The 16105-nt window shown below is 38.2% G+C and overlaps 1 protein-coding gene and 1 pseudogene across 1 annotated transcript; both read left to right on the top strand.

The window, feature by feature from the left end:
* The first annotated feature begins 2007 nt into the window (after nucleotides 1-2007).
* On the top strand, nucleotides 2008-4425 carry LOC127417850 (protocadherin gamma-A12-like). Its single transcript, XM_051658085.1, has one exon. It carries the CDS (start codon nucleotides 2008-2010, stop codon nucleotides 4423-4425), a length of 2418 nt encoding a protein of 805 aa, XP_051514045.1.
* A 9272-nt stretch (nucleotides 4426-13697) lies between these two features.
* On the top strand, nucleotides 13698-15540 carry LOC127417849 (protocadherin gamma-C5-like; annotated as a pseudogene).
* The last annotated feature ends 565 nt before the right edge of the window (nucleotides 15541-16105 follow it).

The following is a 16105-nucleotide window of genomic DNA, read 5'->3' as shown; positions in this document are numbered from 1 at the left end:
TATCATTTTCCAGTCCCATTACAGAGGACTCTGCCCCTGACACGGTGATTGCGATGCTCAATATTAAAGATATAGACTCCGGTAAAAACGGCCAAATTAAATGCTTCGTAAATTCAGACTTACCATTTCGCATTAGATCATCCTCAGCAAATTTCTATAGTTTAGTTACTGATCAGGTTTTAGATCGCGAAGAAATATCTGACTATAATATCACAATAACAGCTATTGATGAGGGCTCGCCCTCTTTCTCTACTAATAAAACCTTAAATCTGAAAATCTCTGATGTCAATGACAACGCCCCTGTTTTTCAGCGTCAGTCATACACCGCATATGTGATGGAAAATAATCCACCCGGAGTTTCTGTTTTATCTGTTAAAGCGCATGACAAAGACTCTGGCAATAATGCGCGTATTTCATATTTTCTGGAAGATATTCTTGTGAATGGCGTCTCTGCTTCGACGTATATTTCAGTGAATGCAGAGAGCGGAGAGATTCTCGCTGTTCGTTCTTTTGATTATGAGCAAATAAAAGAATTTAACATTCGCGTAAAAGCGCAAGACGGAGGTTCCCCTCCTCTCAGCAGCAACGTGAGTGTGAAAATAATTATTCAGGACCAGAATGACAACGCGCCTCAGGTTCTGTATCCGGTCCAGTCTGGTGCTTCTGTGGTGGCTGAAATAGTGCCTCGTTCGGCAGATGTGGGTTATCTGGTCACTAAAGTGGTGGCTGTTGATGTGGACTCTGGACAGAATGCCTGGCTCTCATATAAACTGCAGAAAGCCACAGACAGGGCGCTGTTTGAAGTGGGCTTACAGAATGGAGAAATAAGAACTGTACGTCAAGTGACAGATAAAGATGCAGTGAAACAAAGGCTCACTGTTGTAGTGGAGGACAACGGGCAGCCCTCTCGTTCAGCTACAGTCAATGTGAACGTGGCGGTGGCGGACAGCTTCCCTGAAGTGCTCTCGGAGTTCACTGACTTTACGCACGACAAGGAATACAACGACAACCTGACTTTTTATCTGGTCTTGGCATTGGCTGTAGTTTCCTTTCTCTTTATCGTGTCTATCATAGCCATACTGTCAGTCAAATGCTACAGATGGAGACGTGAGAGGATGTATTACAAATCTGGAGCGAATCTGCCAGTTATTCCGTATTATCCGCCTCTTTACGCAGACGTAGGGGGTACAGGAACCTTACAGCACGTGTACAATTATGAGGTTTGCAGAACCACTGACTCCAGAAAGAGTGATCTGAAATACGTCAGACCTTGCAGTGAGAGCATCATTAGTCTGGACACCAGTGGAACACAGACACTGCAGCACGTGCAGGACAATAAATCGATATCCAGAGATTTAGAGGATCAGGTGAGACACGTGCAGTTAGTTTTTGTCTAACTCACTGTTAAATTTTGTTCATGCTGCAGAAAAATATTGTTATGGAGTAACGTGTTTAAATAAACACAATACAGACACCTTGCACGTGTATGCAGCGCCTTACGCATTTCCTTTTTAATTTCCACAAGAATATTTTTGTCAGTTTCTTTGTAAATAGAATAGGTCCAAGTAGTGTTGAAATGAAACAGAATGTGTTTTACTTTTCCTACTGCTAGGCATCCACACCTTTCTCTGACTGATGTGCGTAAAAGTGAACCGTTTTGCCATCTACCACATTTCCACACCCAGCTCTTTAAAATGAGCCTGGAAAAAGCAATGTGCAGTTTTTAAATTGAACCCCAAGCGTCGCTGTTGCTTGATGGGGTTGATAATTACGCTTTAATGCATAAAACACGCCTTCCTTTCTGTGCTGTTTGCGCATGTAAGGATTGTTCATCTGATACAAAGGAGTGCGCACTGCAAAATCTGGAGGACGCTTCTAAAAGGCTAAATATTTGATTTGGTTTAATTATAGTCTTCACTTTAATGTGATATTTTTTTTCTGCGCTATTGAGTTGATATTGTATATCCATATATTGTGTATTTTGGGTGCTATAGGTTCTTTATCGGCATGAAAAGGAAATATTTTCTTTCTTCATGGCCGCCAGGCGTGTTGCTGTTATGTGCGCATTTTCTCTGTGGCGCGTATGGGCAGGTCCGTTACTCCGTGCCAGAGGAGATGGCACCCGGCTCATTCGTCGGAGACATCGTGAAAGACCTGGGTCTTGAGCTTAAAAGGCTAACAACGGGGAAAGCGCGGATCTTTACAGTCGGTGGCCGGGAATATGTGGAGCTTGACCGGCAGAAAGGGCACATCATTGTCAAGGAGAGAATAGACCGGGAGCTTTTGTGCGCTGGTGCTGTGTCCGCATGCAGCCTGAGCTTTGAAGTCATCTTAGAAAATCCCATTGAGCTCTATCGCATCACAGTAGAAATATTGGATGTAAATGACAACAGTCCTGCTTTTCCAAGAGGTGAAATTACATTAGAAATAAGCGAGTCCGCTTCTAACGGAGCGCGTTTTACTGTGGATAGCGCAGTTGATCCTGATGTGGGCATTAATAGTATTCAGAGTTATTCCGTTCATCCATCCGACCATTTTACTCTAAAGACAAACAGTCGATCTGGTAGTGGTAAAAACGTCGAGCTTGTTCTGCAAACGCATTTAGACAGAGAGAAAAAAGAACATTTGTATTTGACTATAACTGCCTCAGATGGAGGCGATCCGAAACGCTCTGGCACTGTAAAAATCCACATTATTGTTTTAGATATCAATGACAATGCTCCAGTGTTCCTGAAGGACACATACAGAATATCTGTCCCCGAAAACACTGCGAAAGGATCGTTGTTGATCACTGTTAATGCAACCGATGCTGATACGGTCTCAAATGGACAAATTGGATATTATTTCGAGCACACCACGCCCAAAATCCGAGACCTGTTTTCTGTCGATCCGTCGAGTGGTGAAATACGGTTGATTGGTGAGCTTGATTTTGAGGAGTCTGCTATCCATGAGTTTAAAATTCAAGCTAAAGATCAGGGGGGGTTATCCGACTCGTCTGAGGTGATTGTGGAGGTAACAGACGTCAATGATAACGCACCAAAAATAACGCTTATGTCTTTTTCAAACACTATACCTGAAAATTCCCCGCCTGGCACCGTTGTGGCCATGATAAACATACAAGACAGTGATGCTGAAGAAAACGGAAAGGTTACCTGTTCAATTGAAAGAAGTCTTCCGTTCAAAACAGAATCATCTTTGACGAATTATTACAGTATAGTCACGGACACCGAGCTAGATAGAGAGGAAACAGCAGAATATAATATTACTATCACTGCCAAAGATGGTGGCCGCCCGCCTTTGTTTAGTAAAAAGACATTGAGCGTAAAACTCACAGATGTGAACGATCATGCACCTCAGTTTGAGCAGGACGCATATAATGCGTATGTGATGGAGAATAATTCTCCATCTCTGTCTTTGTTCAGCGTAAAAGCGCATGACGCAGATTTGGGAGCGAACGCACGCGTGTCCTACTTCATTTCTGATAATGATTTGAACGGCACACCGATTTCGTCCTTAGTTTCGATCAATTCGGAAAGTGGGGCGGTTCATGCAGCGAAATCATTTGATTATGAGCAATTAAAGTCCTTTACAATTACAGTCAAAGCGCAAGACGGAGGTTCCCCTCCTCTCAGCAGCAACGTGAGTGTGAAAATAATTATTCAGGACCAGAATGACAACGCGCCTCAGGTTCTGTATCCGGTCCAGTCTGGTGCTTCTGTGGTGGCTGAAATAGTGCCTCGTTCGGCAGATGTGGGTTATCTGGTCACTAAAGTGGTGGCTGTTGATGTGGACTCTGGACAGAATGCCTGGCTCTCATATAAACTGCAGAAAGCCACTGACAGGGCGCTGTTTGAAGTGGGCTTACAGAATGGAGAAATAAGAACTGTACGTCAAGTGACAGATAAAGATGCTGTGAAACAAAGGCTCACTGTTGTAGTGGAGGACAACGGGCAGCCCTCTCGTTCAGCTACAGTCAATGTGAACGTGGCGGTGGCGGACAGCTTCCCTGAAGTGCTCTCGGAGTTCACTGACTTTACGCACGACAAGGAATACAACGACAACCTGACTTTTTATCTGGTCTTGGCATTGGCTGTAGTTTCCTTTCTCTTTATCGTGTCTATCATAGCCATACTGTCAGTCAAATGCTACAGATGGAGACGTGAGAGGATGTATTACAAATCTGGAGCGAATCTGCCAGTTATTCCGTATTATCCGCCTCTTTACGCAGACGTAGGGGGCACAGGAACTTTACAGCACGTGTACAATTACGAGTTGTGTGGCACTGCTGACTCCAGAAAGAGTGATCTGAAATGTTTGCGGCCTTCTAGTCAAAGCGTTTTAAACGTTGAATTGAGTGGCACGAGGACTGTGCCTAGACAAACCCGAGAAACGGAGGAGCCGGATGTTTGTACAGAGGTGAGGTGAATTGTACATTAGTTTATATTAATCATATAACCCAGACACTTTGTTTTCTGAACGATGTTTTAAGCGATTTAACGTACCTTCCCATAAAAAATAAAAACACACACAATTTCAGTCAACCCTATGTCAACAAATCCTAACCTGCAAGAGGCAGAGAGCGTTTTTAATTGGCTACGTTTTCTGATTGGCTAGAACAGGCATAGGTGGCCACACCCCTGACTCGGTTTACAGTGCTCAAGACTGTCGCAGAGACAATTATGATTTTTTTAAGACACCTATTTTAGTGATATCTGCCTGGTATTTGGAACATTTTATGTGTGAGAATCCATGAATGTCTCTTTATGGTGACTTATACAATATTTATAGGGATAGTTCAATCAAAATGAAAATTCCGTTTTCACTTACTCACCCTCATGTTGTTCCAAACCCATATTACGTTTTGCATCTGTGGAATACAAAAGGAGATGTCTCAGTCACCATTCACTTGTACTGCATCTTTTTTCCATGCAATGAAACTGAATGTTGACTGAGGCTGTCATTTTGCCTAACACCTCCTTTTGATTTGGAACAAAGAGAGGTAAGTCAAATGTGACCTGTGACATCATTTTGAGATTTGTGCATTTAAAGTTAGAATGAAAGTTTAAGCTTTCTAACAATGTAATTATGTTTCTTCTCAAACACGATGCAGAGATAGGCCTATAGTCTTTTAAATGTTGGCTGATATAATCCATTTCAATTGCTCTCCTTTTTACTGACTTTAGTGCATAAAACTCAATAAGGGTTTCTGGGTAAAAGTGACTCAGAGTGATGGAGCAGGCCACAAATTATGACAGAATTTTTATTTTTGGTTGTAATGATGCTTTAAACCTATTTTTATATTCTTAGTTTTTGTTGATTGGGACTTGGATGCTTGAAAGAAAATTCTGTATGCTTAGTATCCCAGCATAACATCCTTTAGTACTGTCCTTTAGAATATGTTATCATTTGTTCAGAGGAGAGGACATGAATTTTGATCTCACAGACTGCAGCGATGTGGGGGAGGCAATGTGGGCTGTGAGAGGCGTGTCAAAGGCAATGCAGCAAAATAAAACTGTCTGAAGCATAACAGGGTCACACAGCAACACCTGAGCCTAATTCTTATTTCATCAAGTGATGCTCAGAAAGATCAGATTTTATTTTGATGCATGAGATATCGGTGGTGTAAACGAACAGTAAAGTAGAGGAGGAGAGAGAGGGAGAGCGCCGTTGCTGTTTATAGGAGGGCTGATGATGAAGAGAGAAACGGGGATGCTGGAAGTCCTTTTTTTCATTCACTGACCCACTTATCATGTTTACATACAGTACATTGCTGCCCTTAAACATGTATAGATATTCACACAGGATGAATTATACAATGACTATATGACAGCAAATATATAGTAGCAGCCTAGATAGACCTATATAGATGCATTGAGAGAGTGAGAGAAATAGTGTGCAGCATCACTAGACTACATAAGACCACTGCAATGCGATACTGGAAGTCATTTTGAGCACAGTGACTGCATCTTCCTAACTACATCGCCCTGAGGTAGCCTAAGTAGAAAGACGGAATATGATTTGAGTTTAAATTAGCCATATCCATACAGATCATTGATAGAGAGAGAAATAAGCATGAATTTTCGACTGTAGTATTTGGTTTATGTGCCTCAAGCTTACATGAACAAAACCTGATGTGCATGTTATTTCAGCATGATTTGAGAATGTTCCAAAGATAATATTCTGTGCTTTAAAGGAAGCTGTTTTTAAATGAAATCAAACCATCTATACAAAGTAAACATGGTCAATGTCACTCAGAAATGTGCTTATTTGATTATTAACCTACTGTAGAAGAAGTAGTGCGGAAACGTACATATTTCTCATTCATTTTGTGTCATAATGTTACTTTGTTTTATTTGTTTATTTTCAAAATGCTAAAACTTTCTTTGTTTCCAGATCTAAAGGAGAAAAGATTTTCAATGTGGTCTCAGACTTTTAGAGCCCACTACATATTCAGGAAGTTATCCCATCACCCCATTATAGACACATTTTTATCCAGTAACATTGTTTTTGATCATATTTACTGTATTTTTAAAAGAATTAGTGTGAGAAAAAAAAAATCAAAATAAAGAAGAGTGGAAAATAGTTTCTAACTTGTCAGGATGAAAGAATTGAGCCAGATTCGCACCTGCAGATTTAGAAAAGGGCTGTCAGTCAGCTGTTGTAACCATGGTAACAAATCATTGTAGCATCACCTGAATGTGTCGTTGCTAGGGAATGAGGACAGGCTGACTTTACCACATGGTGTAATTTTGTAATTCTAGAAACCTTTGATCTGTTCTTTTATCAGACTGCTATTTTATTAGGTGTGTCATTGTTGTGTCATGTGACATTTTTATCATGTGACATGTAAAACCCCGTGTTTGGAATGGTGTTCATGCACTGGTAGTCATGTGTGGCCGAAATGCTTGCCTGCTGGAACATTCTAGATGTGGTGAGTTTCCCTAAATCTCCTATTTAACATGATCATTAAAATGGCAGTGGCTTGTATGTTTTGGTGTATTTTTCCAGCTAACCCCTCAGGCTGCTTTTTAACAGACTCATTATCAGTTGTAGAAGCTCCTGTTCTCATAACTGTGCAGTGTTAAATAGGAGCTTTATAAAGACATGTGGTCATCAGATGTGCTGTTAACTTCATTAAGAAAACCAGGAAGTCGCTACTGATTTAGCTTCCTGGTGTTGGAAATTCTAGTCATATTCTGTTTAAAATAACGTATGAGTATGAGTTCCTGATAATATGTCAGAACTGTAATGATATCTTTTCAAATCATTTTGGTCCTTGTAACATGAGCTACATATCTGCATTTGATGCTAATGATGCTAATGTTGTGATAGATAGCACAGGTTAGCCTACTTCTCACTTGTTTACTTATACAAATCAACTACAGTTGCACGTATGGCGTCCATGAAAAGTCATTTACATCACAGACACTTACCTTTTTATTGTTTGTGTGCACAAGCACATCTGTGTTTCTTCATTTAGTGACCAAGTGAACCGCCAACCTCTTCCGACTTCCCACATCTGGGCTTAATTTCACTAATCTTCAGTTCCTGGACTTAGTGCCTTTTCTTTAATGTACATCATAAATCCACATGCTCTGGTGCTTTGAGGAGCCGTTTCCTCACAAATCACTGAAATTTACTTTCTCACTTCAAAACATTCTCGATTGGCAGATCGCTGCTATCTAAAAGCATTTTGATGGCCAGTATAAGTGCATTGAAATGATATAAGGACCATTTGCATCCTTTCTTATGCCTTTACACGACATATCTTGATGGCTGTGTTTCTTTGAGGGCTAGGGTTTGAGTTAGTCTGTAGTCATTATAATTAGCTTTATATCAAACAATAGAAGTCTGAAGGTCCTTGTTTTCAAAGCTAGGTAAACGTGTGTCATCCAAACTAAATGCTTAAAATATGTTATATGAATACATTTAGTTTTTGGTGTGGATCAGTTGTAGCAGATTTGTAAATAAAGAGACCAAGGTTCTGTTCCATCTCTTGAGTGTCTATAAATGAATCCATGTGCTTTAAAGCAAGAGTTCAGACTTTATCTTCTGTCCTTCTCTGCTTCTTGCTCTGAAGCTTCTGTCTACCTGTCATTAAGAAATCTCTCTCTCCTGAGTTTTGTGAACAGGTGTGGCTCACAGAGCAGATTAGTCGATTAGTCAGATTAGTTGATTCAGAGAGAAATTCTGTCTTTTGAAGCACATGCTCTTCTATACAGATGACACAAATGTTACACAAGATAAAGCTGGCCTGGGTCATCTGCATGCATTATTCTGTGTGAGATTTGTGTATTATTATTTTTTTCAAGTGTGTGTGTATGTGTGTGTGTGTGTGTGTGTGTGTGTGTCCTCATCCTGGCCACACAGCATGGTGCTGGTCCTCTAAAGGGATTAAACAGGGCCAGTAAGACAGTAGGGCAGACAAACACACACACACATAGTGACCTGTACACACAGACAGACAGTAAAATAAAGCCATGTGGCAGCACACAAGTCTTCATACTAGCTGGGGTTTATTTCTGTATTTTTTTGTTGTTGTCGTCATTAAAAATGTAGGCAGGGTTTGCACAGAAAATGATAAAACATATCTTATTTTTCCTTGTACATTAGAAAAAAGTTATACAATGGAATAAAAGTTATAGAAAGCATTAAAACGAAGCATTTTAAAAGTGGAACAGTATGGTCTGTGGTCAACATTATATTTGTAAAGGTGAGTCCAGGGCTGGTTGTCACATGGGGAAGTTGTCACAAGGGCTCTATCTTAGTAACGATAATATTTGGAGTGAAAAGTCTAAATGTGCAAATGTGTGTTTTCTCTAGCAGAGGTTTTGAATGTTTGTTTCAAACAACTAGTACAAAACCGAATTTCTTACCTTCAAAGTAAATTTTCACAATCATCACATTTTTGTCATAGCTCTTGGGTAAACAAGTGAACAGTCAAACCACACCGGCATACGTTCAGACAAGGGTCAACTAAAAAGGCAGATTTATACTGAAAGATTTAAATGTGTTCTTAGGTATTTTTTCATTCAAGTCAGTGTTTAAAATGTTATACATATATATAATTTATTAATTACAACATTTGTATGTTACTTTAAAATTTAGCTGAAAAGCCTATAATAGTCTGTTTCATGCAGGTGTATAGGTGAGGGATCTGTTTGGGGGTTCAAGGGGGAATGTGTCCTCCCCAATGTTCACATGAGAACTTCGACCACTGGTTTAAGTCGAAAGTTCAAATAATTTACCCCATGTAGTGGCACAGAAAGGTCAATGTGTGTTCAATGAACTTTCTTTTTTTCCGCCAAGTCTTCAAGGAATGTGGCTATGCAGAAATTGACTTCCAAAAATAAATGTACTCTGAGAAATATTCGCTGGAGTAAAAGGAGATAACTAGCTCTGGTCTCGCTTATTTTTATTAAAATACAAAAGAGGACACATTATTTCTATAGGTCCATAAAATGTTTATATGCTTCTTTTCTCCAAAAGGGCCTGGGTTTTGTTTTTCAAATTGAAATCCTCTAACTATAATGTATAATGTATGATTTCTATAGATTAAATGTTTAAATGTTTTTTTTTTTTTACATTTATCAGAATACACTTTTTCATGGTTGTTTTTGTTCCTGATTTACTTATGCTTTTCTGTTTCTGTTGACTTCAGATGTACGTACAGAAATCTTAGGCATAAAAATGACAAATAATCTAATGTCTAAATGTATCATTTTTGGTTTGCAGCATGTTATCAAGTGTAACACGTCTCTGTAGAAGAGAAACGGTGCTGTTTTTCTCCCTCCACCCTTTCTGTCTTCTTTCCCCTCCTCCTCTCTGTCTACACCTCCCAGCAGTCTTTGTGTAGTGTATTTTGCATGTTCTGAACAGCTATATTCCCGTGAGCGTGAGCACACATTCTGCTTAATGTCTTTATTTGTGAGAGGTAGACATCATTTGTCCTGTTTTATATCATACATATTTCGTATGTCTTTCTCCTCATATATGCCTCTGCTTTCTTCCCCATCAGGGTGTTTTTTTATGTCATCTTGTGGCACATTTGTCCTCCCTTGGAGGGATGGTGTTGCCACAGCAACAAGCTGACTCAGAGGCAGGACTGTTCCATTATGTTCCAGTCCACAGGGGGGCAGTGACACTATCAGTGTTGGACCTGATGCAGTGGGGTGCTGCTGGAGGTGTCTGACACCCCTATCAGAGATGATGCGGTGTATTCGCCAGAGATTCTAGGTTAATGTGATGGGGGAGGAGAGAGGAAGTGTGTGTGTTATGGAAAGCATGGATATATCCAGGAGAGCTGCATTTATATAATAGGTCAAATGTTTTCTCTTTAATTTGGGTTTTTTCGTCATACTTCAGTGGATGTGGTTCTCTTTTCCTTTTATCTATGATTTTCCCCCATGCACACAAATATACTATGAATATGAGAAATAAAAGCTAGTATAATTTTAAACAAGATATGAAAACCTAGATATTTTTAAGACATCTGTTCACACCACTCTAGCAGACACACATAAATAAAGCATGCTCCATCCTCTGCCATTTGTCTGAACATCACTGCAGTAAAACAACAAACAACATCAATACAGAGAAAGCACTTCCTTCTCGATGTGTCTTATGGTGTTGTCAAGATGGTAAATAAAGATGTAATGTGCATATAGAATTTGTATGAACATGCTTTGGTGCTGTTGGACTTTGCTGTTCAGTAAAAACCTCAAAATTGAGAGATTTGACCCACTCCACATTCATAAATGTACTGGGATGTCTAAGGACTTGTTAAAGGTGTTTGAGTGAGATGAACTGATGAATATCTGAAGCTGCTGCTCATCATCAGAGGTGTTTGATTTCTCTGAGCATTCTGTCTCTGTTTTACTTTCTCCTCCATTTAGCTTTCTAAATAACACAAATATTGATCGTGTTGTCTTGCTGAAAGGTTTAAAGGTACGTTTCAGACGGGTGCCGCTCATGTCTGTTGTTGCATCGTTCTAATCAAATCTGTTTTCTTCTCTTCTTTTCCATGTTCTGTGTTGCTGCTGTGATTTCTGCTCATCATCATCATCATCATCATGTGTCTGATCCACATCTGTGTATGCAATTTAAGGTAAGAGAAACACTTTTAATAAAACCCTTGTGAGGAACACACAAACACGTTTATCACCCAGAGTGGTTTTATTCTGTATGTTTTATTATTTTTGCAATATGGATTAATGATAACAACATATTATTATTCCACTACAAAAGATCAACGTTCTGTTTCAACGTGGATATGTTTTGTTTTGATATATTGTCAGTGATATATTTTTCACCTTCAATGTCTAGTTCGGTGTAGACTCGGTTGCATAACAAAATTCCATCAAATTGAATTGAGTAATAAATATAAAATGAAATCATTTAAGTCTGATTCATTTAATTTAGTTATAAAATGTACAATTTGCTTAGATGGAATTTTGTCCAGAAACTGAATTGCATGAATCTTAAAAGTAGGCTAAAATATATTTTTAATGTGTGCATGCACATGCAATTGTCATGCCCTTTTTATGTCATTGGAGGATGAATATACCTTTTATATACAGTAATGCATTACACTAACAGTTTTATAGTGAATGGAAGATGTATGTTGAAATGTAATTAGTCTAATGCATGTTATTCTAAGGCTCCTGATAATCCGGCAGTATACATATTGTACATATATACATACTGTAAATATTCAATATAATTTTTTTCCATTTCCATTATATCTACACAAGTTATGTGCACATTATGAGTGTAGTTATGATAAATCATGGTTGCAACCCTGTTTGACAGTGTTTTTGAATACTGTACTGTTGCTTATTTTGAAAAGAGCCAACCAACAGCTGAAGTACATACAACCTTAAATTTAAATATATTTAGCCTTTGACATTTTCAGTTGTTTAGCTAGTGGTCAGTTTAATTGGTTATATGATGAGGTTGTTGTCTGGCTGGCTGAGCGCTGATTGGATCACAGATTTGGTTGCTGTGGTTGTGTGAGAGGAGCGGAAAGTGTGTGTGTGTGTGTGTGTGTGTGTGTGTGTGTGTGTGTGTGTGTGTGTGTTCTCAGTCTGCTGCATGTGGAGGCACCAGTGGCGCTGTCCGCCACTGTAGGTGCTGAAACTCTCTCTCTCTCTCTCTCTCTCTCTCTCTCTCTCTCTCTCTCTCTCTCTCTCTCTCTCTCAGTATCAATTCCTCTGTTGTTCTGGAGCCATTTTACCGTATTACATATTTGCTGAGAGATCACTCCTTAATTATAAAATAAATATCTCCTCTAAATTATTATTGTGCTGCATTTTTTTTTTTTTGTTTTTTTTTTTTGTTTGTTTATATTTTACATTATTTTATTATTTACATTTGACTTCTCGTTTCCTTATGGGGAAGTTCATGTGCGCTGCTACTCTTGTTTTCTGCGCGCCCCTCCCTCTTGCGGCTGAACGACGTTTTACAAGCAGATCTGCAGTTCAGTGAATTCACCACAGGGCGGCAGTAAAGAGAACACCTGTGCAGCAGTGAGTCACAGGCTTGTTTTTAACATGTTCATGTTAATTGAAAGCTGAGATTTATGTAGCCAACATTAGACTGCATTAGTGATTTACATCAAAATGTACAGATTTATAGAAATCACACAATAGCAACAAAATCAACAATAACAAATTATTATTATTATTATTATTATTATTATTATTATAACATTTGCATTGCTATTGTGATTTACACACCATATTTAGTTGTGTGTGCATACCTTTGTGCATAATATTCATAAATACCATAAATATAATTATATAAATCACACAATAGTAACATCACTAACATTATTAACATTATTTTATTATTAATATTACTTTTATTGTTAAAATGTTGTTGTTGTTATTGTGTGATCTATGCAGTGCTATGATATATTCATATAACCACTTTATGCTGTTTCAGTGTTTTTAAAGAAAGAAAAATACATATTGTGTCATTATAGAAAACAAAAAATCAGCAACAAATAACATTGTATTTTTTATCATTACCAGTGGCATTGTCATTGCTATTGATTTATATAGTAATAAAATGTTATTCAAATTTTTATTTAACATCTTTATAATATCTAAGGATGTTTGATGTTAATTAAAACCCACAAATAGATGTATTTACATCAGTGATTTACATATTTACTAATTTATAGAAATCACACAATAGCAACATAAGCAACAACAAATTATGATGTTAATGATTATGATGACGATTTTCGTTGTTGTCATTAATGTTGTCGGTGGTTTAATACACTATATTTATACATCCCCCAGTGCATGAGTCATTATCATGAATACTATAAATATCATAGAAACCACACAATAGCAACACAACTAACATTATTATTATTATCATTATTATTATTGTTATTATATGTATTATTATTATTATTATTATTATTAATTAATGATTAAATATTAATTAATTAATTGTTATCATTGTTATTGCTGTTGTGATTTAAAACACAATATTTATACAACCCACTGTGTGTAATATTCCTAAATATAATAAATATCATTAAAGAAATCACACAATAGCACATAACTAATTATTATTTTTAATATTACTGTTTGTATTATTATTATTATTATTGTCCGTAGTGTTGTTGCTATTGTGTTATCTATATAGTGCTACAATGTAGGCTGTTTATATATAATCACTTTATGGGCTTTTTATGCGGCGTGCAGGACCCCGATGTCACGCCGAATTCAGTTAAGTCTAACAGCATCAACAAGAATGAACATTTCAAACTGAAAATTAAAAACCATAAAGATGGCACTAAAATACCCGAGTTGGTACTTGAAAAATCACTAGACTGAGAAAAACAATCTACACACAAACTTATTCTCACAGCTGTCGATGGGGGAGATCCGGTGCGCTCGGGCACGTCTGAAATCTCTATTACTGTCCTCGACATTAATGATAATGCACCACAATGTGAGAGAGCGTTTTATGAGACTGGAATGGAAGTAGTTATAGTGAAAGCCACAGACATTAATGAAGATCCCAATGGAGAGGTGGAATACTTCTTTGGAGAGCAAACACTGGATTATGTCACCAAACTCTTTGATATAGATGCACACACAGGGGTTTTGACAATTAAAGCTCCACTAGACCATGAACAAGTGAGTGTGCACAAATTTAATGTTCTCAGCAAGGACAAAGGAAACCCTGAGATGGAGGGAAACTGCAGCATTCAGGTGAATGTTGTTGACATCAATGACAAAGCACCTGAGATTGTTGTGACAACTTTAACATCTCCTGTACCCAAAGACTCTGCATTTTGAACCGGTATAGCACTACTCAGCGGTAAGGTGATGTTAGAAATACATCCCGGCTCTCCTTTCAAGTTAACTCCATTCATTTCTAATCATTATGCATGTGTCACCAATGCTCCTTTGGATTGACAACACAATTTGTTAATATTGAAGTAAAAGCAAGTGATGCAGGTTCACCGCCTTTATCTATTAAGAAAACTCTCACTCTGGAAGTTCTTGATGTTAATGATAACACCCCAGTTTTCTCTGAGCCATCATACATGGTGCATGTCGGAGAGAATTTACCAGCCGGATGAATAATATTCTCAATATCTGCCTCTGATTCAGACCTGGGAGATAATGCAAAGTTCGACTATGAGAAACTGAAGGTGCTTCAGATACAAGTGCAGGCGAAAGACCACAGCTCTCCATCTCTGAGCGGTAATGCAACAGTTCGTGTTTTTATTCAGGATGAAAACGACAGCTCACCCACTGTCATCTATCCTCCTACCATCCCAGGCTCGATGTCTCACCAGAAAGTGCCTTGCTTGGCCAAAACAGGTCATCTGGTCACTAAGGTAACATCTGTGGGCGTGGATTCAGGCCACTACGCTTGGATCTCTTATAAGCTGTCTTCTCGGGAGAGGTGAGGACTATATGTGCCATTTCAGAAAGGGATCACGCCTCTCAGAAGTTTCTCATCAAAATCATGGATAATGGGAAAGCAGTTCAGTCTGCTATGGTCACTGTGGCAGTGATATTAGAAGTCAGGCTACAAGAGCCCATTTTGGACCTGGGAGAGAAATGACAAGAGTCCGGCATGAAAAACAATCAAATTGCTTTTAATTTGCTGGAGTCCTTGGTCTTGCTATCCACACTGATTTCACTGACTTTTGTCATCTTTGTGGCGAAGTGCATTAGAAAGAATAGAACCAGCTGTACTTGTTGCAATCGGCAGACAAACTCAGATTATAAACATCCTAGCAGGAACCTGCAGATACAGCTAAACTTTGATGGTCCGATTAAGTATGTGGAGGTTCTGGGTGGAGATGTGTTGTCTCAGAGCCAGTCCTTCAGGTCCTGTCTCTCTCCGGTGTCAGAATTCAGTGAATTCACACTGGTGAAGCCCAGTAGCACAACAGACTTTCAAGGCATGATCAGTATGTTAGACGCGTCTTTGCCGGACAGCACCTGGACGTTTGAGTGTCAGATTCCTCAGAAGGTGAGCAGGCCGCTCCATGATATGTGAAATGCATTTATGTAGCAAAAATTCATCAGTGTTGGTATCAAGGTCAGTAAAGTATTCCCAATTTATTGTATCAGCTATACAGTATTTCAATATTGATTTAGTGATATCTGTATACCCATCAATCTGTCTGTCTATATACAGTTTATATATATATATATGTCTGTTTAAATGTCTGTCTGTCTGCCTACCTGCAGTGTGGCCTAAAAGTCTGAGACCACATTAAAATTCTGGATTGTTTTTTTGTTACTAAAATAAACACTTTTTTAGAATCTTAAATATACAGTATATATATACCAAATAATGATATAAAATAAAAAAGAAATATTTAAGATTATGCACTATTTTTTAGTCACTAATCAAATGGAAGCAAGTTTGTAGTACTCTATATACATATAAACTGCTTTTACAAAAGGTCTTTTATTTATTTATTTATTTATTTATTTTTGCTGACCTTTCATTCTAAGATCTTTGGAACATTCTCAAATCATGCTGGATAACATGATCATCATGTTTTGTTCATGTCTGCGCCAAAGCATGCTGTCATTATGGTACAAGAGTCACAAAC

Source organism: Myxocyprinus asiaticus, chromosome 27, assembly GCF_019703515.2.
Source record: "Myxocyprinus asiaticus isolate MX2 ecotype Aquarium Trade chromosome 27, UBuf_Myxa_2, whole genome shotgun sequence".
Lineage (NCBI taxonomy): Eukaryota > Metazoa > Chordata > Actinopteri > Cypriniformes > Catostomidae > Myxocyprinus > Myxocyprinus asiaticus.
The sequence above is the reverse complement of the archived record's forward strand: the minus strand, read 5'-3'. Positions and strand labels throughout refer to the sequence as shown.